The following is a 27169-nucleotide window of genomic DNA, read 5'->3' on the forward strand; positions in this document are numbered from 1 at the left end:
TTATCAGAAACTAAATGCAAAAATTATTTTTTAAAAGTAATATACTAAATTCATGCCTATTACCATTGGGAACAAAATGGACATGCTAACATTAGTAATCTATAAGAAAAAGAAGGAAAGAGTAAGTATTGGAAAAGAACCAAAACAGTCATTACTTGCACACACTCCACAATACAAATAACACGGAATAATGAATTTGATTATTGATAGCTGCAACAAAAGACAGGTACAACGTTGCAGTAATGCTGGCAGTATTGGAAAATTGGGGATTTTAGGAAAAATTGTGGCAAATTCATACATTGGGATGTTAATGCTATCTACCATGGAAAATTTTCATGGCATGATGCGAACTACAAAATAAATTGCATAAGCATATATGATTAGTTCCACTAAGATACACGTGAATATTTTCAGGCAAAGTTTTGTATGCTTCTTTTAACCTGCTACCAGTCACAAAATTGCAACATATGTGTATAATTAACTCAAAGGGCAAACTTTATCTTAGAGTTGCCACAAAACTAAAGTTGTCCCTTTGTCTAGGAGAATCCATCAGGGTCCTTAAGGAATTTTTTGGTTATCCTACTGGTTCTAAGCCCCACTATTTTGTATGGAGACACGTGGAAGCATCTGATTTATAATTTCAAGAAGGAAAAAAGATATGGGATTTCCTGCTGCTGTTCTGATGAACTCAGTAGGGGTGGCGAACTTTGCAATGAACTTTCTCTATTCTCTTTTGCCCTCAAGCAGAGTGTAGTTGCCTAGCAACTAGATAACCACAGGCGACTAGGTAGTATAGAATTTTTGGAAGCCTAACATTGGTTTGTGGTGGAAAATGCAATTCAATTGATAAAAAAAAAGAGGACAATGCAAAGAATAACACAGAAGAAAGTCATTTGCATATGCATGGCGCATCAGAAAGGGTTTTATACCTGAGTATACCTGAGGTTGCGCCTTCCAACAAAGTAACATAGAAATTTACCAATTCATTGGAGTTTGGTCACAACTTTTAAAAAATTGTTCTGAGAATTTCCATAGCACCTGATGCAGCAATTATCTCTAAATTGTGTTATTCATTATTTCAATTGTTTTCTGCTAACTATATTAAGTTCATCTTCTACTTTGTAACTTTAACAGCCTACAAAAAACTGTGCTAAAAACCGTATGTTTGCTAAACATTTATTTAAATGGAAACACTTTTTTTGGTAAGAATTGTTTTCAGTTTCCTTAACTAGACTTTATTTCCAGAAAATCTGAGAATCAAAAATATTGAGTAGTAAAGACTAAAGCACTTGTACAGGCAGAAATGTATTTTTAAATGCTTTGCCTTTGCAGAGCCTACTGTTATAAGTCAAACACAAAGCCACACCCCTTTCAGACACAAATTACAAAAATTACAAGGAATTATCTTGGGGTTTATTGTTTTGTGTCAAAATCATCTGCAAATACATGTAGTTAGAAGGATTAGAAAGTAAGATGACAAGAGAATCACCGGGCAAGTCGATAATTGACCACATTCAAAACCCATTAATGCCCTGTGAAGTTTGTACTCCACGAAGCTCTGGACAACTGAAATAAATATACATGAAACATCTTGAACTACTGACTAACAAGCAAACCTAATTTTAAGGGATGTCAAAGTAAGGTCACTGATTTTTCCATGTTATCACCTTACGTCTGATCACATATTGAAACACGGGGGAGAAATCTCAAGGGGTATTTGCTGACTGCTTATCAATTAGATTAGAGTTTCTCTGAATGGCCTGATCCCTAATTATATAGCCATAGAGTGATCAGAGGCAATGTCTTTGCCAATGCAATTAACATTTTTTTATGTGAGATTAACTGGATTTGAATCACCTGCATAGCTTGCTTATATGGTTAATCTCTCTTGAGACAGTAGTGTTGTTTCGCAGCATGGTACTATGTAAAGTACAGCTCTCAAGTAGTCAGGTAAATTTAGTTCCAAATTGGCATTGTGGAAAATCCAACTTTGTATGCAACTGTAATAAAATCAAGTGCCAAGTCTCCTTGTAGTTACGTCAATAATACTCAGAAAGCAAAATATTCAACTTAACCCCAAAACCATAAATCTGAAGTGTGGTTGCATAATATCTCTTAAGTTTCTTACTTACACACTACAATGAAGGAAATTAAGTGCCCAGAGAACAAATTTCTTTCAACTGTATTCAGTCATTGAATATGGCTGTAAAATTGGCAAAGGCTGTGTGCCGTGACAGCTATTACTAGGACAATCTTAATTTAAAAATAAACTTTGCTTGACATTATAAAAGTAGCATTATGGCAATAATTATATAGGTAGAGTCCTTTGAGTCCTTTACGACCAAAGCTATGCAGTAAAAGCACATGAGACCTAAACCACTGCTTGTAAACCTTATCTTAACTTCAGCTGACCCAGAAGGATCTGCCACCCACTACTGTCTATTAAACTGGAAAGTCAGATGGCTAGTCCTAGTATGTCTCCTTTTATTTAAAAGGGTATGTGTAAGGGGCAGGGGGTTATGATAGCCACTGAATGTGAATTACTGCGCCCTTCCAAAACAGACTAGATGATAATGTTCAGTCTGCCTGACTGATTAAATAAATCCTGGCTGCACTAAATTCTTTTCTTGCCAAGAATTTTCTTTGAGAGAAACCATCCTGTGAAGCAAAAACAAACATAGGTAAATGTTCTCAGAGGGAAAAAGAAAAAGCCTTTCTCACCATGTTTTAGAGGCAAAGTTTCATGTTATTTCATGTTATTGCTGATAACATTATCAGTCATGCTGAAGGTCATGCGGAAAAGCAGGGGACCTGTCTATGCATTTCCCTCCTCTATTTAAACACTTAGAGCTTGGCACATAGTAGGTGTTCAAAAGATATTTAGTAAATAAGTGAACAAATAAGAAATATTTTGCTGTTTTAAAGTTTGCAAGTTACTATTATTTAAAAGAACTAAATTGCTCTTCAGAGTCATCTTGATTTTAATAAAACCTTACGTTTCGAATTCGTAAATGAAGGCCACAAGTTATCAGTAAAACATAGATATTTCCTAAGGTTCAGTTCTGAGATTTCTTCCCTCATAGCTCTGTCTCACAGTTGTCTCAACTACATTCAAGCAATCAACTATTATCTCTCAATCAATAACTGAATATCAACATCACCAGCCCCAACCTCTATCCTCATCCCGAAGAAAATAGTTAGTTCCCAATCTGATTATCCCACTGTGAAAAAGCCATCAGTTGACACAGTTTCCAATAGTCTTTTTAGTGAACAGCAATTAAATATGAATGAACAACAACAGATTGCTTGCCATTTGAAGAAAGCCTCCAGGGTAAAAGACAGAACAATGCAGGTGAGAGGGCAGGAAAAGGAACTTAAAAGAAAAGCAGGGATGCCTCATAAGAAAATTTTATTAAAAAGCAAAAAGAATAATATTAAAATCCTGGGATGCAAGAGAAGTTAAAATATCCATGAAATAAGAACAAGATGCTATAAATAAGGAATAATTCAAGACAAGAAAGATCTAGGGTATTCAACATCTAATTAATGAACTTATGCTTGATAGAGAAATGGAACAGAAAAAATGGACAGTATTTTCACTGAATTGTTTGAACAGAGTGTTTTTAGATTGAGATTGCTCACAAAATGTCCAACTGGTAAAAGAAAAATGTGCCAAACCGAGGCATACTATTGAAATATTTCAGACTCATGGGATAAAGAGAAGGTATTAAGTAAAGTTTGGAAAGAGAAAAAAAAGAAAAATGATCACGTAGGGATCAAAAGTACAGCAGACTCCTCAAGAGTAGTGATGGAAGCAAAATGATATTGAAGTGGCAACTTTAAAATTCTGGGCAAAAATATTTTTTTAAACTTGAATACTATAACCAGCCAAAGTATCCATTAAGTTTTGGATTGTATAATGATAGTTTGGTCTGGAATGGGCTTTCGGCTCTACTCAAGGAGAATCAGGAGAGAAACACTCTTCTGAATATAGGAATTCACCACCAACAACAAAAATACAGGATATAGGAAACAGGGTATCCAGCATCAGAGGAAAGGGAAGACGAATGTCAGAATGAAGTTTCTGGGGGAGATCTAAACAGAATCCAGCCTGATTGGACTGGGCAGAAAGTCTGAGGCCTCCAAGAAGGCTGTAGCAAGAGCAGACTTAATAGCTAAGTAGAATTTAGAGATTTTTTTAAACCTGTTGAAGATTTTGAGAATTCATGACAGGTATAGATAAACAGAAGTAAAAGGAAAACTGGATTTATTATTAATTCAAAGAAGACAAAATACAGTGCCAGAAAAGTAATGCCATTATAATAGCATAATACTTGGCTCACAGTCAATATTTACAAAGTTATAATAACTTAAATTCTAAATATTAATAGAATCAATGTGTCTAAAGTCAACATACCGAAAAGACAAAAAGAAGGGAAACTACAGGTGAGAAGTTGGGAAAGGGAGTATAAGTGGGCCAAATCATCCTCTTCTAAAATAAGAGGTCAAAACAATGTATAAAACTGCAGAATAAGCACATGGAAATATGGAAATAAATCCCAGAAGAAAAAGATAAAACAGGCTTCCAGGAATGTTCAAAGATGACCTGTGTGTGTGTGTATGTGTATGTGTGTTGGGAGGAGGGGAGGTTGCAAGGTATTTCTGTATTACAAGTTTTGTGATACTTCTAATGTCTACTAGAAATGTAACATAAAATCTTTTCTCATGTATTATTTTTATAAACACTTAAAAATCATTAGGGAAAAAATTCTTATTTTTGGTTGTTTTTCAATGACAGTTAACTTCTAGAGAACAGATACCCCAAATCTAACCATAATTGGAAATTTAAGTATGTACTTCAACTCTAGTTTCTCTGTCTTCAGGAGTTCTGGAATTTAATTAACATGCGTAAACTGCTAGGAAGTATTCTTTATGAAGACATCTAGACTGTGCCACGGATTTTAGTGTCCTTCTACACTATGATGCCTACTTCTAATCTTTAGACTTGGTACTGCCACTTAACTAGGATGTTATTTTATGGTCAGCACATATTAAAGAAGAACAAACAGCAAGAATGATTCACAGAGTATGGCAGAGTAACATTTTGAAAACTGTCACACTGATTATGTCTTTTTCTAAAGGGCGAATTTTTAAAGCATAATTTGCAATTTTCAAACTAAAACAACTTATACGTATTTCTATCAAAATACTTGCAGATGCCATTGTATTGGTAAAGACCCTTTATCTCTTTCATCGGTTTCCTTGTCATTATAAGTGAATTATATTTTCGAACAGTTAAATATTATCAGTTACTTTTTCAGTTACTTAAATATTATAAGTTTCATATCTTAAAGACTGAGTTGGGAAGAGTACAGAGCTGTTATAGTAGCCAAAGTTTTAAAGGCAGAATTGTTGCTAGATGAAAACAGAATTTAGAGGAGAGGTAAAATGTAACTAACCAGTATTTATAAACCTCCCACCAGAAACAGAATATCTAACAACGATGAGATACAAATAGGTTTACTCGAAAACATTTTCTGGATATGGGGCACCAAAATAAAAATAAAGAAGTCCTCCTTATCTGCAGCACACTAGTTGTTTTATTTTCTCTGAGAATTGGGGAATCAAGGTACGCGAGGGGTCTTTCTCAGGCAATACTTGCCACACTTTGATTTAGATCATCACTGTTCTTTTTATTTCTAGGTTTGGATACTGTTTCCTTATCAATTATGGAATTTTAGTTTTTCCCTCAACTTAATATCGTACTTATTACCCCTTAGGTCAGTTCTGACTAGTTCACACCACGAGATAAACGTTTCTCAGCTTCTGAAATCAATTGTTCCAGAAAAACTGCCTGTAGACAAATTCAGTCTCTTTGGTTTATGGCTACTTTCAAAATAATTTAGAAGTCCCCCCTGTAATTTCTGACATATTTATGGATATCCTGCAGTTATCATGTTTTTAGAGGAAGTAGGGTAAACATGTTATAACACAGTCACATTTGGTAAGTCTAATTGCTTGGGTAATAACACTAAACCCTTTCAATTTTCTTCTGAAGGCAATATACTGCTGTAATGCAACACTTTTCTGTTCTGAAGCTGGTGGTAGCTACAGAAGAACAGAGATGAGTGTTTCTTTAAATAGAATAGCTGTATTTGTGGGTTTTCAATGCTAGTGTTCAGTGACCACTAATTTCATATCTTCACAGGCAAAACTGTATTTTATTCATTATGGAGTGAAGCACATTTTGAGATTCAGAGATAACTGCATGAAATGTAAGGGCAAACGGATACTTGTCTGAGCTCCTGTAGGACAGACATTTACATGCATACTTTGAAGAGTTTTATTTTTACTATTCAATTTCTTTAATGAATTATGGGATCCTGGTTTTGTCATTTGGGACTTCAAGCTGCTTAGTATCCACAAGGAGTATTACCAGAGATTACCCGGTACTCAGAGCAATTGAAAAGAGAGGCCTGTATTCTAGTACATATTCATAAAGCACATCTAACACTCTACATGTAGTGGAAATCATAATAGGGCTCTTTTTTGCATCGTGGCACAGGATCCCATTACACCACGGGTGGCATATCCCAAATTGCAAAACAAGTTGCTTTAGGGATGTGTGCCAGATTCTGATGCTACCTCAGTGTGTTCTGGAGTAATGACATAGGACCTTATCACACTACACACACATTCAGAAGATTATTTTACTGGCACACAAAAAAAAAAATAATTTAAAATTCACAATTATCTCTTGCATTAAAAAAAAATTCACATAATATCTGCAATAATAGTGAATAACAGTGACTCATACAAATATATAGATATAGATAGATATACACATACATCTATATATATGTGTGTGTATAAACATGTGTATGTATGTGAGCACATTTGTGTGCATACATATATGTCTCCACCCAGCTACCTGAATGGGACTTCAGTGTCTTCTAAAGGAATGTTCCATGTTCCAGTATCTTTAGGATCCCCATTTTCCCCAATTTTCTGTCTTGTATTTCTCTTTCAATTTTCCATAGCTGCCCTGTAGTATTTTCCTTACTTTTGTTTAATCTGCCATCTTTGTTATCTCCAATTTTCTCCTTCCTAATGCTTTCTCCACTATTTCTGTGATACAGATCTAATCATGTTTTAACTAACTGAATTCTCTAGCTAGAGTCCTTTCATTCTTAAAGTTGAAGAAACATGAATATTATAGCAAAATAGTTTATTAATTTTTTTCTAATTTTGATTGTATGTGTATAACTAGCAAGCTAGTCTTTTTATCATGAGCTAAACCTGCAAATATCTCAATTTGAAATTTTCTAGAGCAGAAAACAAGTGAAATGTCTTTACACTGCACTCCCTAATTTTTAAAAATCTTACCCTGAGTCATGCACATAATAAATACTTGATAATGCATCACAATGGAATGAGTGATAAACTTTAAATAGATATAATCTCACAAATAGGTTTTGAGAAAGAACATTTTTTTTTACAGTCTGATGAAAGGCAAAATCCTACAAATACATATGAATAAAGTAGGTAAGTTAATGTTTCAAAAATTTAATTTTCTTCACATCAAAGATTTCATCTGGAAGACAGAACCAGAAAACAAGACAGTTCTAGTCTATTGAGCTCACCACAAGTCATAAGTAACTGTCCCTGTATGGTCTGGTGCTTGGTATTAGCAAAAATATTTAAAGGCAAAGGAAAAGTAGATAATACATAGCAATTTATAAATTTAAAAGAGAGTTTTACCAAAGACAGTCAGCTCTGCTGGATCACTGTCTCTTTCTCCCACCATATTGGTGCCGACACAGGTATACATCCCTGCATCACTTTTCCTGGTATTGGAGATCATTAGTTTTCCACCACGGATCTGTAAAATTGAAAAGAAAAAAAAAAAAAAAGAAATAAAATGGAAAGGAAAAGAAATAGAGAACGAAAGGTCACTAATAAATAATTTTGAATATGTAAGCACATTTTTTTCTCTAAAAGAAATAGCTGAGTGTCTAAGACAAAACTCTTCCAGTATTTCTCTTAAATTCACCCTCAATAAAAGCGTCCGTATTCCCTTTTTAGAGAATGCTTCCGTAAGGCAGTCTTCCTCTCTCTTACCTGGTCCTATTTTGAATCTTTTGACTGCCCCCCTTACACCCTAATGGTTGGTCTTCACTCTGAGATTCTGTTGAATGAATTTCTATTGACATTTGTCATCAGAAAGGAGTACTAGATATCTGCTTTGGATAACATGATGAAATCCAATTGACTCAGAAGAATTCAATGAGCATTTGCTGAGTACCTCTATGGGCTGGCAGTGTTCTAGGCCTTTGAGATTCAGTAGTAAACCAAATAGTAAGAATCTCTGCCTTTGTGGAGCTTACATTTCAATTGTTAGTATTAAAATTATCTTTGACTCACCTTAACTGTATTTATGGGAATTTTTGAAGAGTTCAGGTTGAATAAAAACAATTTTTTTTGAATGATGAGTATGACTTGGTACAAACCATTGGCTTCTAACAGGTGGTCTCTAAATGTTTCTTAAATGAGAAGCATTTTTGTTTGATCAACAAATGTAATAATGTTAAAATGTCTGTGTGTTAAACAGGACATGAAAGCAGAATAAGGTTTTCAGTAAGCGAATCACCAACTTACAGCTTTTTTTTCAATTTTGAGTTTTTTTATTTATCTAGTTCAACAATCTTAGCTTTACAATGACTGAATGTTCTTAAAGAGATATAAGATAAGAATATGCTGGTTTCCTCCTTTAATATTTAACTTCACAAGCAGACAAAACTCAACAAGGTACATTTTCATCAGATATATTTCAGGCTCTAGAACTAGCCATGTCATAGAGAGGGATTTTCAATTTTTTCTTTAATTTTTTTTTTTTTTTACTTAGGGAGAAAAGATCGTCAACCTATTCTCAACTATATGCAGCACAGCATAATAAATGATAGGTTATAAACCATGGAGGCCATTTCTCCTTCCCTTGAAGCTGAGTGTGACAATATGATTTGATTTGACCAGTGGAACTAAAGCCACATTTCACCAAAAGAAAGGCACTCGCATGTAGGCACTTGCCTTCTCTTGCTGCAGTTGGAACCCTGAGACCACTATGGGAACCAGCCCGAGCTAGCCTGCTGGCAAATGAGAGGCTATGAGGAGAAGAACCAAGATGGCCAGCTGAGAGGCAGTCAAAGGCCAGACATGAGAGAAAAGTTATCCTAGATCATCCCCGCTGCCAGCACACCTTTAAACAAGCCACAGAAGCATGAGAAAGCCTAGCAAAGATTAACCAAGCTGACCCAGAGTAAAGAACTGTCAGCTTACCCACAGAATCACAGTGTAAATGCAAAAGTTATAAGTCACAGTATTTTGGGGGTAATTTGTAACAAAGCAAAAGCTAAATGATTACAAATGTGAAAAAGAAGATCTTGCACAGGAGCACCTTTTCATAAGCTTGGTACCCGAGCACAGACCATTAGGAACCAAAATATCTTTCACTGTAGATCTTCACAGTGTCAACAGTTCAAGTCAGAACCATATCAATTATGTTGTGACCTTTGGCATGGCCTCTCTGGTTCTGTGTTATGATGTAAGCACAATGTACGCATAAGAATAAAACCTCATTTATAAGATATTTTTAAAGAGAATAGACACAGAAAATAATAGATACCTCATTTATAAGATATTTTTAAAGAGCATAGACACTTTTTGATAGAAATGGCTCATTTGTTCCATTAAATGAGACACTATTTTAAATAAAACATATTCATGCTCAGCACTGAGTATAAAAATTATACTAAGAACAATGTCAGAAGGCTGAGGCAGTATATACTATTTCAGTGGACCGCTGTCACAAACTTCACATACACATGGTGAGTGGATCCTCTGAGAAAATAAAATCATTGATGCCACTTCTCTACCTTTTTACCATTTTCTGGGTGTTTTGTTTTGAATATTCACCAACTGATTAACCTGATCATTATTTTCCCTTGAAAACAGACTATTTTTCTATAAGGATTAAACTGTGGAACCAGGCAGTTATTTTTACATTGATTTTACTTTGTATCTCTTAAGCTTTGAAATGAATTCTCAGGTAATATTTGAGTTATAAATATTACATTGGAAAAACTGGAAGAGAGCTTGACATATTCATCACCTGAAATTATGTCCTCTTATAATTTCGAAAGTAGTGTGAAAAGAAATGTTTTAGTTAATACGGTTTATGGGCGTCATTCACATGTTGACACTCATGTACCGCACGATCTACAGATGCATTTGGAGATCTTCAAAAGAGCTTCGACATCAATAGTCTACTGCAAAGATATATTTACATATTCAGATTTGTCCAGTTACGAATATATCATATACACGTGATTTATGTAATTTTTGTCTCTTCGAAGCCTCATTCCAACTTTATTATTTTTGGTTACCCTTTTTTAGTCCTTTCAATACAGTGTAAATAGTAATTAGCACTCAAATACAGCTCTACACTTTATTAACAATAAATAATTAATAAAATATTGTAAATAATATAACTAGCGTAACAAAATGTGTCCATTTTAAGGCTTGATATTCAGCCTTTCCAGGTGTCCTTTTTCATTTAACTCACACTTATTCTTTCTTCCTTGTCATCGATTCGAACTTTGTCTTTTTTCCAGTAGATGGTGGGTTCTGGGTGTCCCCGGGGAGGCTGGCACTCCAGGATTGCAGGCTCTCCAGCCGCCACTACAACATCTGTGGGATTTTGCCGGAAGTCATCTCGTAACACTGAAGAAAAACAATTGTAGTAAAAGAAAACTCAACGACAGTAACTTTAGCTTTCTCTTGCAAAAGGTAATTTCAAGTCTTAGCTTGGTTTGCTCTAATAAAATTTGCCAGGGTGTTTTCTGAGAACAGAACCACGCCCATCTTAAAATACTTTAGAGCCGACCTAAGTGCTCACCAACAGGGAAATGACTAACTCTATGATTATGATATAACTCTATGATTTTGCTATAAATTCTGAGTTTAAAATGAGATAAGCCTAAAGGAAATAAGATGAGAAACATTCATGATATAGTTTTGATACTTAATACAAACTCAACGTAGAAAACTGTTTATGTGGTGTGATCCTATTCTCTATTCACAAAGCATATACATATTCATACATATGTATAAACATATTAAAATAAATTGTTATACTTGTTATACTTAAGGCCCTGAAACAAATCATGTGCATGTGGTCTGGGAGGGGAAGCAGGGTGAGAACTCCTTTGAGAAAGCCCTTTCTTGTGACATGAATATGGACAAGATCCACACTGTTTTCATCACACTTCCGAAGATAGACTCATTGTTCACCCTCGCAACGCACTAGCACCCACATACACAGGGCTGCATTTTCATTCTGTCTGCATCTCCACCTGCCGAGCGACATCTGGGCAGCGTGACATTCGGAGCAGAGATATCTCTTATAGCGGTTTTGCCAGTCTGAATTTCCCCTCCTTTCATTAGGAGAACAGCAGGTTGGACCTCCATTGTAACCTCCGAAAATCTGGCATGCCTGGCTCTCCAAATGTCACCTATCTATCTGTGTACTCTTCTTCCTCTGGCAAGATGAAAAGCCTGGAGACATGACTCGGTCCTATCAGACTGCAGAATGCTGGTTTGTTTAGCAAATAAGGACTATATCTACTATCGGGTAAACATTCAAAACGGCAGTTGAGAAAACAGGTGAAGGAGATTAAGGGGTACAGGCTACCAGTTATAAAAGAAATAAGTTACAAGGAAGTAATGTACAGCACAGGAAATATAGTCAATATTTTACAGCAACTTTGTACAGTGTGTAATCTATAAAAATATTGAATCACTATTTGTACACCTGAAACTAATATAATATTGTAATTCAATATTTCAATAAAAAATGTAGTTGAAACCAGCTATTACACCATATAACATAACTGCCTCTGCTTTTTGTAGATGCATTGACTTTTCCTATTCCTTGATATTCTAACACTGACAAGTTTTTTCCCAATGTACCTTGGGGTAAAACAAACAACTCTCCCCCTCACACACACACACACACATATACATATATACACACACATACACACACATATATACATATCAACACATATACATTTTATATATATAAATTGGTCAAGCTATTTGAAATTGGTCAAGCTATTTGAAATCAAAATTGGGCCGCTTGTGCTAGCTTGTTATATAAATCATCTGCTGCAAATGTGGATTAGGTCAAACCAACTGCCTTTAATGTCCTGTAATAAGACCCATGTCAGCACTCTGCTTCTTTGTTGGGCCAAGTCTCCAGGTTGTCATTCTCCAAATAAATAAAAATCCCTTGTCCTGAAAATCGGTCCAGAGAGACAACTGAGTGACTTTTAGGGCTTTTCGTTTCTTGTCTCTTGCAACAACATGGTTTTCCATCTTAATGAAGTCATGGCCTTTTATGAGATTAGAGAACTCTGTCTCCTACTGAAGGTGCAGTAAGAAAGAATTCACCACAAATTGCTCACTCTCAGTTTATAAGCTGCTTAATTTACTGCTTTAGCTGCTGAGGAAATGTGTTCCATTTTAGCCCAGTGAACTGCACATTTTTTGGTTCTCTTGTCTAACTGGCAAGAGAGATGTGATTTATATGCATAAGGGTTTGCTTCTGAATGGGTTGAGCGAAGTGCGCGTTTAAATGTGATGTTCAGAGAGGAGGGTAAGAAGGGGTTAACACTGTCGTTCCTTATTGCAGGTAAATCCTCAAGGGAGAGCAAGCTGGTGATTCATTTATACTCTAAATACAGAACAGCTGCCTATTTATGCAACGTGAAGACCTGCGAAAATATGGTAACAGGGTGGTGAGCCACCCCTACAATATCCGGTACTGGCAGCACATGGTGTTTTGGCAGCCTCTCAATCTGTTCCAAAAGGACACATCTGGCCAGTTGGAGGACCTTCTCCAGAACTGATCTCCTAACACATCATAAGCCAGAAAGCCTCTGCGCAAACGGTACTTAAGACCATTGCCAATCATTCAGAAACACGGTATTACGTCAATCTGCAACAAGCCAAATTAAGAGAAGAAAAAAAAAAAAGGTCCTTTGACATGGGGGACAAAAAGGAGAAAAATATCATAACAAACTAAGGGCTGCTACTCTTAAACAATATAACATGTGTTTATGGCATTCACAAAAAAAGAAAATGACTCCAATTTGCAAATGAAGCCGAGAAATCTAACATCAACTGTAATTTCAGGCTTTCAGACTATTCACCCAGAGAGTAGGGTGAGATAATAGTATAATTGGTACCGTACCCTCTTCAACTTGTAAAATGCTCTTTGGGGTTTGTAGAGTAATTCATTTTTGCTTAGTGATACCATTTCTTTTACCCTACATCTTTAGGGAGGTAATAAAATGTGTTTCTTCTCTCTGTCTCTCAAGTAAAACATTCAAGAGAAAAACAACCTTTTCAGCAGGGTCTAGCACAGCAAACAGAGAACCTCTCTTAGGAAAAAGAAAAGTCATTTTTATTCTTCTCAAATTGTATAAATGTTCTGATACATGCCTATATGTTTCTGAGGTTTGTATATCAATTCACAAATGTAAAGAAAGTAAAATGAAATATTTATTGTTTCCAATTTTTTGCTAATTTTTCATTTCTGTCTTGGATTTTGCCCTGTACTTTATTGCAAGTGATAAAAAATAGAAGGTGCTCTTTATAGTAAAGGATTTATGTATGTTAAAGGGAACTAAAACTGTCTTGTAAATGTAAAAAAGCAAAGCAAATCCAAATTGAGTCTATATTTTTTTCTAATTAAGCTCCTATTCTAGAAAGAACTGAGAGCCACATTTTCAATTTTGCTTGACAAGTAAGCCAAGACAAGAACATGCAGCAATATGTGTACTACCCAAAGCTCCAAACAGGTCTTTAAATAGGGTGAAGAGAAATAAACATAATGAACTGAAAAGAATCTGGTTAAAATGACAAAACCTGGGGGCAGCATAGTGGTAAGTTGTACTTTAATGAAGAAAGATATAATAGGTACACTTTTGACATAATACTTGCTTGCAAATCTAAGTTTAAAATACAAGGGTTCAAATCTCCATGGGGGAAAAACAGAAATCTAATTGGCTAGAACCCAAGTATTCGTTTCTGTATGTGAGCTGAAAAGCACAAATGAGAGTTCACTGAGCTCGTCATAACTTGGATTAGACTTGAATTCTTTTTATACAGACATGTACAGTGACTTAGAAAGTTATTCTGGAAGATCAGTAAATTCTGAATTACTACTGTGTTTGATACGACAGAGTTCATATTCATGACATAAAGATTTGTAACAAATTAATTCAGTTCCACAGGAAGATACCGAAAACTATGGTGTGCTTGGCAGTGTCTTATAAAATGGTTAAGGAATACCGTATAAAACAAAAATGACATGACAGTGCCTGTGGTAGGCTTATTTTCTAATGCTCCTCAATGACCTCTCCCTCCTGTTATTTATTTCTTTGTCTCATCCCCTCCCCTTAACTGTGGGCTAGACCTAGCGACATGCCTTTAATGCACTGATGGAATGTCGCTTCCAAAATTAGGTTATAAAAGATTATAAGGTTCACCTTTTTGGTTCTGTCTGTCTTTCTGTCTTTCTCTCTCTCTCTTTCTCCTCATGTGCTTCCTCTGATCATGCAAGATGCCAAGGGGCTCGATGGAGAGGTCCATTTGACAATGGCCCAAAGGCAGCTTCTAGCCAACATCAAGTAAGGAATTGAGGCTTCAGTCCAACATCCCTTGAGGACCCAAATCCTGCCAACACCTACTTAAATTTGGGAGCAGAAACTTCCACAGTTGAGCCTTTACATGAGACCACAGCCCTGACCAACATCTTCATTGCATCTTTGTGAGAGATCTTACAGCAGGAGACTAAGTTAATTCATATCTGGGCTCCTGACCCACAGACAGTGAGAGATTAAATATGTGTCGTTCTAAGCCACTAAATTTTGTTGTAATCTGTGATAAACCAATAGGTAACTGACACAATTCCCTAAAAGAGCTTCACATCTAGGTATCCCTTTAAAGCTGACCTCTTGAACTCCTGTTTCCTACAATCCCATGTTCTCTCGCTCACCAAGTTCACTCCTTTCTGTCCTAATTCAATAGTTTTCAAAAATTCATTTTTTGCCTCATCAGCAAAGACAAGGCAGATCATTACTTTGACATTTCATTTTAATTTATTAAAATAAATTAGCAATAACAGTGAAATGAGACTGCATAAAATAAATTAGCAATAACAGTGAAACAGACGTCTGAAAGATACAGTTCTGACTTACAACCTACACAGGCTTCCAAGCAGTTATTAGAAATTTAGAGACTAAAATATTATTGATGAAAGTATTCATACACAGCATTGGATAAAGAAGACCATCCACAACAAACTAAATTGATCATGGGAAAGGTAATTTAAAATGAAATTATAATTAAAAGCATCATTAGCAGCATTGAAACCTCTAGCAACTCAAAGCAACACTGAACACAAGGCTTCCTTGCCGGCAGGATTTCTCTTTGTATGTGCACCTGAGCTGTCAGAGCTGGATGGCAGGAGACTTCTCAGTAGAAAATTGGCCACTAGTTCCAAGAGATGCCTACCTGGTTCATATTTTAGTTTAAGAATACAAAATGTGAGTAAATCTTGATACTTAGAAGGATTGTCAGAAGCCTTTAGTCATGCATAATATATGAAATAACATGCTGGTTTTCAGTAAGAATTTTTAAAAAAAACTTGCTTTTTTGAATCAGTTAGCAGCACACACAATAACACTTTAATCTGCCTATTTTTAAAGTGACTGTCCTATGCTAATAGCTAATATTTAATGAGTACACACTATGTGCAAAACCTGGCATCATGGATATGTCATTGGTCATTTGGAATGACCTGCTGTGGCAGATAAGCACAGAGTTTGAACCCTGCATGTCTGACTCTAGACCCTACACACAGACATTATGCTACCATGATTTGTAATGTCACCTGCATCTATTTATCTTGTCCCCACTGCCCTAGTTCAGGATGTCCTTATCTCTTCCTTAATTACTTCAAGAGTATCCTATTTAAACTTTTTCTCTGATTTCTCTTTTAATTTCTCTATTGTGGCTATCACGAATTTGCTGAAGTGCACATATAATCACATCAGTTTCATTTTCACAATTTTTAAAATGGTTTGTAAGAAAAAATTCTCTTCTTAATGTGATATTAAAGGTTGTATAGAATCAGGTCGCTGCTTATATTCCCAGGCTCCTCACATACATTTATGCAATCCTCCTGCCCTAGACACAGAAAGGAACATCTAATTATCAATGTACATTAGCATACACAGTCTTTCTGCTTGAAAATCTCCCCCAGATACCTCTTTGTCCCCTTACTTTTTCCTATTTCTCTCTTCACACATACTGTTCCTTCAGCGTCAGCTTCAGATTCACTCATTTGAAAAATTTCTTCTTTTATACTTACACTGGACTAGGTAACCCTCCCAAGGGCTCCCACCTTGAAGGGCATCAGACGAGTTCATCAAGCACACTTGACAGGTTGATTGAACTGATGAACTCCTCTTCAATGGGTGTGTTGCAGTCTTTTTCTTATTGTATAAAATAGACCACAATGTTTTAATTTGATTTCAAAATGTCATTTCTGAAGAACTATTTAAGTTGGTAGGATTTAAGAGACAGTGCACTTGACTTACCTACCTACAAGCTCGTACATCTCTAAAATAAAAGTCAGGCAGTTCAAAAAGGTCAGAAGTCAATCACTCAAAGAAACAACATATTTATGTGCAACCAATAAAGCTGTTAGCACAAATTATAGTATATCATAGTAAATATTACAATGGGTTAGGAAAAGAAGTAATAGCCATTCCTACAACCAGCACACATTATTTTCCTATCCTTACCACCAGGAGCACCAACTGGGGAATGACCAGGTGTAATCCCAGCCAGCCTGAAGTTCAGGTCCTCTACTCTGCTTCCCAGGAAAGCACACTGTCTTGTCCTGCTGCACTAAATGGCTGTGGTCGGCAGCCCTGCTGTGACCCCAGGGGGAGCTCCAGCCTCAGGATGACACCAAAGCTCTGCACACTAGAAAAAAATCTGGGTTCTTGATGCCATAACTGAACAAATCAATCCTGAAGACTGTGTTAAATCTGCACTTTTTACTTAAGTGATCTAAGCAAGTTTCTTTCATTTTTAGGCCAGTTCAAACTGAGTTTCCTCTTTCAACTGAAAGCTCCCCACTGATAAGCTACAATAATTCTGTATTTTTCTGAAGTTGCAATGACCAAAAGACCTAATAAATCTAGAGAGGAACCATCATTCACAACAAACTACTTTATTATATTTGGTACAATCAAACAAGATATGGTCAGAATGGACAGGCCAGCCGCCAGCTGGATAGACAATAAAATCTGATGTTTAGCGAACAAGTCCTAAGTGGTTTCTTCTGCACAGAAGGGGAATGGGAAAGAAAGGACTCAGTGGGGAGACATCCTGCTACCGCTGTGCAAGCTGACACTCTGGCACCTCTGCAACATGCTGACAATTCCAAAGTGAGAAGCTCTCACCCCTCATCCCACTAAGATTCCCTGCGCAAGCAAATTCACTCAGCAAATGATCCAGCTAAACCTGTAGTATGAACTGGAGCATGATGAAGGAACAAGGATACCCTGTGACTTGCTCATTTTCAAGTCAAAGCAATTCGTGAAGCCTGGAATTCTGCAGGGAATAAAACACACAAACACACAACTCACCCAAGAGGAATGGCCAGCGCCAAATTTCTTAGCCAAGTCTTTATTATCGAATCCTTTTTTTAGCCCTGTTCTGTCCTCACCCGCAATATAATTTAAAGTCCCCCTAAGAGTGCCAAGTCTTCCTTAATGTTTTCCATTAATGTTTAGAACTTGCTGAAGGATTCTTAGAAATTGCATGGAAACATCGTGCTCTCTGTAATTTGTATCCGTAACCTCTGTAATGCATATGTTCTCCTCAGGAACCAAGTGTTGAGATCATTCATAAACTCTTGGATCACATGTGGCACTACAAACTGGTGACATCTGACCATGGCAGACTCGAGGTCTGTCTCTGGTAATCATTTCCTCTGGTGTGAGTTAAGGAGCCAGCACTTGGCATGGCTTCAACACTTGGAAGTCCTGTTTTTGGGAAAGCCTAGCATCTGATATCTGACAGGGATCTGCATACTCTTCCATTAGCTTGAGAGGAAGTTGCGGATTGAAGCTAATTAGTATTTAATCAGTTCCTCTTTATTCGTCCTTAAAGTGCCATTGTCCACAAAACTGTTCACGTGGGATTGATGTCTCCAGAGTCACAGAAAACTCAAAAGTGTGAGGCAACTTAGAGGGTGTGCCCAAATATAATAGTATGTCAGGAGAGGATGGTGTGCGGAACTGAGGGTACTGGCCTAAATGTGTTTGAGACAGCCTTCCTCTACGGTAAAACAAAAACTCTCCACATCCCTCAAATGTCCTATTCTGCTACCTAACCTCCTTCCAGCACCTGCCCTTTTGCTAATTTCAGTCTCGGTCACAGAGATGGCTATAATGCTGGATGCTGGAAGAAATAGACATTGAATTTAAAATTCAGAACTACACAGACTAGTCCTAAAAAACGAAACAAAACAACAACAAAAACATTAAATCATGTTTCTCAAGACAGTAACAGAGGGAAACACCAGATTATTTCAAGCTAAAATACTGCCCTCTACTTTCTCTAAATCTGGGTTGGGGTATAAATAAATAAATAAGTAAATAAATAAATGCAACATCTTTATAGGATTTACATTTACAGGATGGTTACAAATAACCATCTGTCTGCTTCTAGCTCTTCAATGTGGTTCATGTCCCATAAGCCTCAAGTCTTCAGCTAAAGCAGTCAGGTCACTAGGTATCAGGAAAGCTTGTTACAGGTGCTTTGTAGACTGCTGTGTTTTGTTTTTTGCCCATTACTTGCCATTTTTCTCCCACACCCCTCTTTCTCTTTTGCCTCATTTAGCTCTCACTATTAGACCAAAGAAAACAAAAAACTGAAAGGGACAAATCTCACTAACATATATCTCTGTAAAAATTTTTAAAATTCAATATATTTATATATTTATTTATGTATACATTTAAATTTAAATATATACATAAGTATATATTTAAATTCAAACTTGAAGATTCATTACGGCCTTAATGCTACAACTGTCCATTTGAATAAAGAAATAAAGAGTGCTATCAAGTAAATATTAATGTGCTGCTTTATTCTGGATGCCAATAGATGACTACTCTCTCCCGCCTTGTGAGTCCTTATTTGAAAGCATTGGCTTTTACAGCATTCTAACATTGCCCAGTTCACAGAGGTACACACTCTCAGCAGCATCTTCCTGTCATTTCACCCTCTCCTAGTATCAGCGGGTTAGTGCTCTGATATTTCTCTCCCATGGTGTATTCTGATGTGCCTGATCAACATGAATTACAATGCCAAGTAACTGCCAGATGTCATGAATTATAAACTCAATAGTCTAAGGATTATTACACATTAGGGCACCCTACAGTGCAAGGGTGTCCTGGAATTTATGTGTTATTTATTACCTATTGGCAGGGTCTCAAAGTAATCTCACCCCTGCTGATGAAATGAGGGTTGGAAGGAGAAGAAGGTCAAGGTCAACCTTCCTTGTCAAGAATGCCAGTTACTTTGAAACTACTGCTGCTCTATCTTTTTTCCCCTCTACCTGAAACTCAACAAATTTCTGAATGAGTTATATATTATAATGGGTTTTCAACATAATTCTGCTGATTTCACCATTTCCATTACTTCACCTATTTTAACAACACATTTCGTAGCCATAATCGCTAGCGGTCTGATTTCCAGTGTAACCGTGAATTTCACCGTAATTCATGAACTTAAAAATGACCACTGGGAGAGTATACTGTTTATGTCCCTCTTTTACACAAGAACATAGACCAAAGCTTTAACTGCATGAGACTTACCTGAATTCTAAGGCAACAATGAAAGAATTTTTAATAAACTTGGGGGGGTGATCACTCCGTAGTGTACACAGCTGTTGAACTATAATGCTGTATACCTGAAATTCACATAATAAAACATCATGTTCCACCTGCCTGTGGGCTCTTTAGTCTTTCCTATCCAATATTAAGATTTGCATACGTCCACACTGCAAAATATGGGCATTACTGCAAGCTGTCAGGAATTTTGCTGAAATGGATGTAATTTGACATCCTATATTCTTCGGGAAATGTTCTATTTGATTACTACATGACCAGAAGCTTTAAATATTTCCTAATCCAGAATATAGCATGTTTATTTTTAAATTGGTTGATTAAAAAAAGCTCTATCATCTCTCTACTCTATCCCAAAGACCCAGTAACCTTCTCTTCTTTTGCCACCAAATGAATTGTGAATGCTGCGGTTAACATTCAGCAATCTCATTACCCATCTACCATAAATCTTCAAAAGCATGACCATGTTTTGACAGCTAAGCAGGAGAAGAGGAAGCAAGAAGCATATCCAAGCACTTTTTATGAATGCAAATGTGCTAAAGACCACATTTAAATTATTTCTGAAAACTCATATTACATCACTGACAGCAACCAGAAAACAATGTGCTTGAACCTATGAGTACCACAATTTCTTTTACTCCTAATGCTAAGTCCACAGGCCCCCAACCCACCCACCTATCCTTGCCATATACTCTATGAAAACAAACTGATACAAAAGAACAAATAATGGATATCTTTTTAAGGTGTTAGTGATACTGAGTTCTCATGATAAAAATTTATTGTTTTCCCCAAAACACAATTAAATATTTTAAAACTCATGTAAACTCTAATCAAACCTTCATGTCTTATATGAAACCAGAAAGAAGTCATATTAAACATGGAGATCTAGAAATATCCCCCTCGTCCTCTGACACTCTGGAGTCAACCTTGGTCAGCCTCAGAGTATATGCTCAGCAACAAGGGAATAAATCAAACTGCCCTCTGAGTCTTTTCCTATATGTGTTTTCTCTTGGCTCCATGGTTATTCCTAGGACTTGGAGTCAGTACACTTTCACTCTCAAAACAGTCAGGGATAAAAAATAAACAGACAGAGCCACTTCCTTCCTGCTTGGTGGCGTTTCAACTCCTTATATGGAGATAACCACCTAGTTGCATGTGATTGTTTTAGCTTCTCTGCCTGGGATGGTACCAAAACTTGATAAATAAGATTTATCAGAACGCTGCCACACCTTCAAAGTTCAGTTCTAATCAAGGCTATTCATGATGCCAGATTATTAAAATTCTCAAATTATTATAATTCAGAAATTATTATCATTCCTAATTCTGGCCATTTTCATGCGGTACATATGAGCCACTTCACTCCCACTCTTCCCCAAAACTTTTTAGAAATGGCAAAATTAGAAACTTTCTCTTGATATTCTCAATGAACAATCAAATTGTAACTGTTGTGAATGTAAGGCAAAATACCTGTGTAAATGGTGGGCCAGACAAGAAAATCTGAGTTTGGCAAATGGGTTAATTTTCAAAATGAATTAGTGGATGCTAAATAACCATATGCTACATGTATTTACCCAGTGATGTCTAAAGCACATGGCTAGTAATGTCCTTGAAATGGTTTTTTCCATATTTACTTAAAAGGAAGAACTTCGCTTCAGTAAGCTTCTAGGGGACATGGCTTCAGTTCATCACTGGGGATGCCGTCAGTTGATAAAAGTGCTGTGTATGGAGTTTGGACTATAAGACTTCTCATTTTCCTGGTAAGAACACAAGTAGCTGGGGAAAATTTATCCATTTCTTCTGAAATCTAAAATCTTTAACCTTACCTATTATTATTTTATCTTCCACACTACACATTTGAGAAAGCAAATGGAAGCATTCTTCATAATTATGCCAGGAAAGTTCTGGGAACTGCAGGCAGAATGTTAACCTACCCTTCTCTTTTCTTCTGTGTGGCTTATTCCCTAAAAATCTCCGCTGCCTCATCTTTGCCTCCTCAATCATCATTCTCACCCACACTGGCTTTTCCTCAGGTCCTGGAACACAGCAAGCTCTTTTCCATCTTAGGGCCTTCACACTGTTTTCTACTTCTAAATGTACTCTAGTTCTTCTCCACCATTTGCCCAGTTCCTTTCATGGGACCTAGAACTTCCACTTAATAAATGTTTATGGAACTAGTACTTTTTGACAGGGAGGCAATATGGCATTGTGGTTAAAATAATGTACTTAGTCGGAGGCCTGGATTTGAGGCTAAGCTCTGCTACTTTATTTACTGGATGGTCTTATTCAAGTCTCTCAGCCACGTTAAGCCTCACCTTCTTTATCTGTAAAATGGGGATATTAAAGTTTATGTCCTTGGATAGTTACGAAGAATAAAGAAAGTGATCTTTGTAAAGCGGATTGTGATGTAAACACTTCAGAAATAAGAACTATTATTGTTGTTAGGAATTAGGAATGCTAGCTAAAAAAAAAAAGACCCTGCAATCTTATTTTTGTATCTAATGCTAAATGAGTTTAATGATGTCAATTTTTAATTCCTCTGACTGTTGAATGGTTAATAATCTTCAACAACCCTATCTTTTGTATAAAATAATTCCTCTTTTTAAGGTCTTGAGAGTCAGACAGTCAAATACTATGCAGTTGCTACTGGATGGTGATAATTACTATAAGTGAGTACTATCAGAGTTGGGATTCATATATAACAGTATAATCCTAAAGTCAAAAGTATTTAGGTATTATTATTTATGTTATAAAGTATTAACTGGGCAATAAAATGTCACTGGTTCCTCCAAATCAAAAGGTTTGTTTGCTCAATAAGTTTTATCCAGTTCATTCCTAAAAGGTGATTTTGATATATTTAATTTTGCTTTGTTTAATTGAGACCAAATAAATGAGATATTTTCCTTTTCAATCAGTTCTAGTTGTTAAGTACTACTCTGAGATAACAGAAGTTTTTTAAATCATTGGTTTCTTTTTTATTTTAAAAGTAGGTACTGAATATTTTGATGGTGATGGGTGATATGTATCTATCACACTTAGAAGTACAAGATAATTCAAGAAGAGATCTTATCCTCAGGGTGCTAAAGAGATTTAGGAAAATTACCAAATATAACTCAAAAATCACAATCTGAAAGAAAAAAAGCACGCAGCATCAAAGAACCACATTGAAAATGTATTAGGATACAAAGGAGGGAAACTATTTTCAACAAGGAAGACATTTTAGTGGGTCCAGCTTCAGAGTTGGATTTGGAAAGTGCCCTGTATGCTTTAATTAATTACAAAAAGAAACATGCTGGAATGTGCTTGCATGTACAAAAACAGCCTCTGGAAGGACACAAGAAATTAATAATAACAAAGCCTTTGCAGAGAAAAACAAAAGTGGGAAGTGAGGGATGAGAGAGGAAGACTTCACTATATGCACTTTATATATTTTGATTTTTGAACCCTATAAATGTATTTATTACTTACTAATATGTATATTTTACAAGCTATAAAGAAAAATAATAATTTTGACTGAGTGTTTTGAAAGTACACCATCTGCTCCAATTAGATTCAACACAAAGAGTTGTGAAGAGGGTATGGGAACCTGGTTTCTCACAAGAGTCACTCAGTGACACAAACTGTAAGTTTACAGAAGAATGGTGCTTTGAAATATAAACGTCAACAAAACATCTGTAGATGGTACTAAGCCGGACCTTTGAGATCAAAATATATAACTTGATTAATTAGTTATTTTCTAAGAGAGAATAAATATTTAGAAAAATTTAATGTTAAGAAGGTCTCTTCACTTAAGCTGAATTGAAGGCCAACTCTGAGCTAGGTACAAGAGATATAAAGGTGAGTAAGATGACAACCTTTAGATCTACACCTAGGCCTCTTAAGTGCCTCAACAGAGGACTGAATAAAATGTGAAGAAGTTGTAGGGGAAGGAACAAGCAATGGTGACTGTGCTCTAGATGAGAGAGGCTTAAAACCATTACATATTCACCATCAACATATAATCCATAAAACCCAAATATCATTTAATTTAAAAAAGATCCTCATTTCTCCCAAATTATTCTTGTGAATCTATAAGCCCACTTTAAATACGTGCAACAAGAAAATTGTAAATGGCTTCCTAGGTGGCGCAGTGCTTAAGAATCCGCCTGCCAGTGCAGGGGACGTGGGTTTGATCCCTGCTCCAGGAAAATCCCACATGCCGCGGAGCAAATAAGCCCATGTTCCATAACTATTGAGCCTGTGCTTTAGGGCCCGTGAACCACAACTATTGAGCCTATGTGCTGCAACTACTGAAGCCCATGTGCCTAGAGCCCATGCTCTCAACAAGAGAAGCCACGGCAATGAATTTACCACAATGAAGAGTAGCCCCAGCTCACTACAACTAGAGAAAGCCCGTGTGCAGCAACAAAGACCCAACACAGCCAATAAATACATAACTAAACAAATAAATAAATTTATTTAAAAAAAGAAAATTGTAAGTGATCCCTCCTTTAAAAATAAAAACATTTCCATTTATGGAGTTTCACTTAGAGAAAATATAAAAAAATTTTAACATTACAAAAATTTTGGTTTATTTTTTTTGATATATCTATGCTTTTTATAGACTCATGATTTGAGTCTATAAAAACATCATGAGTTTTTTATTTTAAAACTGGGAAAAAAGGATGCATGTTTGTACAAATTGAGTATAATCTATTAATATAGTTTTTCTTATAGAATGATGGTGGTATATCATAAAATGAATTATAGTCCATCTTAAACAATATAATTAACTCTTAAGGAAACTTTCTCTATACCAGTAAATTTAATTTTATGTAATTCTAGGTTTAGGATAATGTCAGCTCATTAAAATGTTAGTTAAAACTCATTAAATCCATACTGAGAGGTAACAGCTTCATTACTGTAATATGATGTAAAGAAAAAGAGAATGCTTTATTATCATTTGTTTTCAAAACAATATATTTGCATAATAAAAGGTTCACTGTATATTTTCAACAGTCTTCAAAAATTAAGCAGCCCAATAATTTAAAAATGTATTTTCTAAAAATAATTTTGTTCCTTCAGAGTCCCGGTTGTTGTTTTCTTTTTCCATTAGAAAAAGTGGCCATATTAGAGACAGTGGTTATTAGAGATAGAAAATCATATGACATAATACTAAAATACACTTAGTCTTTATTTCTTTCTGAATATTTTTAATGTTTAGGTAGAATAGGATTTCCATACAAAAATAGTATATTAATCAAATATTACATTTAATTGCCTTCATTAGATATTATTTCAGTGCCTTGTAAGACGAAAATGAGTCGGATGGAAACTATCTTGGAAATTAGCTATATCTCCAATATAAGTGTAATTATTTCATGTTTCTCTCCAGTAGTAGCTTAGCCATAGTAATTGCTTGATAATATTGCTGAGAGTTAAGATGTGGAAAATGACTTTAGTGACTTTTTTGTACTCCCCCCCAAATCCTACATGATGAAACCAATACCATTAAAGCACTGCAAAAACGTACCTTAAGTGTGTATTTCTTATCTTGTGTTCTGAGGTACTTTTCTAATTTTTCTACCACTAGCCATTATTCTTGCCTGTACATTGCCAGAAACTTCTCGTTCTTAAAACATAGTGAGTATCACTGAAAAATGGAGTGCTCCCAGACACAAATCCTTCATAGTTAACCTCTGTCAATCCTGCCACCATGCAGATGATTCTAAAGTGAATCCCTCCAGCTTTGAGCTCCCTGGAACTACAGACTGGCCCTTACCTGCCTACTTGACATCACCCCCTGAGTGTGTAAGAGTATCCTGAATTTAACGTGACCAAAATTGAATTCTTGATTTTTGTCACATAAATCCTCCTCCCCCCAATCTTCTGTGTCTCTGTCTATGGTATGATTGTGTATAAATTGCTAACAAATGATTATCTTTCCTCCATTTCTGTCCCCCGTGAACTCCCCCCTCACACACATCACCATCATCACCTTGTTCATCAGTAAGACCCAGTGACGGAGAGACTTATCCAGAATCTATTTTTCCTTACTTCCACTTCTGTCACTTGGTGAGTCACTGTCATCTCTCATGAAATACTGCAGCTGACTCTTAACGATCTTAATTTTATTCCTCTTACAGTCGCTTCTTCACATAGCCAACAGAGTAACCTCATTAAATTTGTAAAACAAATCTTGCCTTCCTTCTGCTTAAAATTCTCCAAAAGACTCATCACATCTACAAAAACACCAAAATCCTTACTCTGGTCTACAAGGCATCTTGAGATCTGGATTCTCATCTCATGGTACCCATTCTGCTTGTTCCCTCTCCCCAAGCCACACTGGCCCTTCTCGTCTTCTAGCAAGGCAAAACTTCTTTAGGTCCTTTGGCTACACTATTCACTGTGATATGTTCTTCCCCTAAGACTTCCTTTTAGCTCTCCTCTTCTCGTCCATCAAATCTCAGTTTATGTGTCAATTCTTTGAGGTTCCCTTTTATGACTACCCAATCTAAAGAAGCAACAAGACCACACATATTACACCCTTCTGACATTTTTCCTCTGTGGAATTATTCTTGTCTGCTTACTTGTTCATTATCTATCTGTCTTCAGTAGAATGTAAGCCAGCTCTGTGAAAGGCAGGACCTTATTCATTGTTAACTGTTGTACCCCCAGGGTCTAGAAGGGTATTCTTGGCACATAGCAAGCGCAAAGTAAATATTTACTGAATGAACAGATGAGTGAGACATTTCAATTGTTTGTCATCAAGGTAAGGCTAAACTGGATACAGTTGATTATACATATGCATCTTTAGTAGAAAGTTCCCTAAATTGGTTTAATGATTTTACTCAATAAATATACAGGAAGTTGCTTACTCTTTGTTTTAGTAAAAAATATAGTATGCTTTGAGAGCCATTATTGTGGAATGATCTTTCAGTAGTGGAATGCTAGTGGTTTCTCATTTTCAAAGTTAAAAACTAACATAAATTTCACAGTATTCAAATGGTCAGAAAAATGTCAGAAACATATCGCTGTGTATCAGATCCATAATCTTTTCAAGGTCATGTTCTGCATGTTTATTTTAAAATATCTCAGTTATCTAGTTGGATGGGGTAAATCTATGTCTAACAATGGTCAAG

General features: G+C 36.0%; 1 protein-coding gene across 12 annotated transcripts in view; it reads right to left on the reverse strand.

Annotated features, from left to right (window-relative positions):
* Positions 1–27169, reverse strand: part of ROBO2 (roundabout guidance receptor 2) — a 570793-nt gene that overhangs the window by 151344 nt on the left and 392280 nt on the right. For all 12 annotated transcript variants that reach the window (XM_057696195.1, XM_057696205.1, XM_057696199.1 and 9 more), the window contains 2 exons: positions 10622–10779; positions 7762–7882 (listed from right to left, as the gene is read on the reverse strand). In XM_057696195.1, the coding sequence (XP_057552178.1) occupies positions 7762–7882; positions 10622–10779 (279 nt within the window). The remainder of the gene's footprint in view (positions 1–7761; positions 7883–10621; positions 10780–27169) is intronic.

The sequence above is a fragment of the Hippopotamus amphibius genome, chromosome 10 (assembly GCF_030028045.1).
Source record: "Hippopotamus amphibius kiboko isolate mHipAmp2 chromosome 10, mHipAmp2.hap2, whole genome shotgun sequence".
NCBI classification, from domain to species: Eukaryota; Metazoa; Chordata; class Mammalia; order Artiodactyla; family Hippopotamidae; genus Hippopotamus; species Hippopotamus amphibius.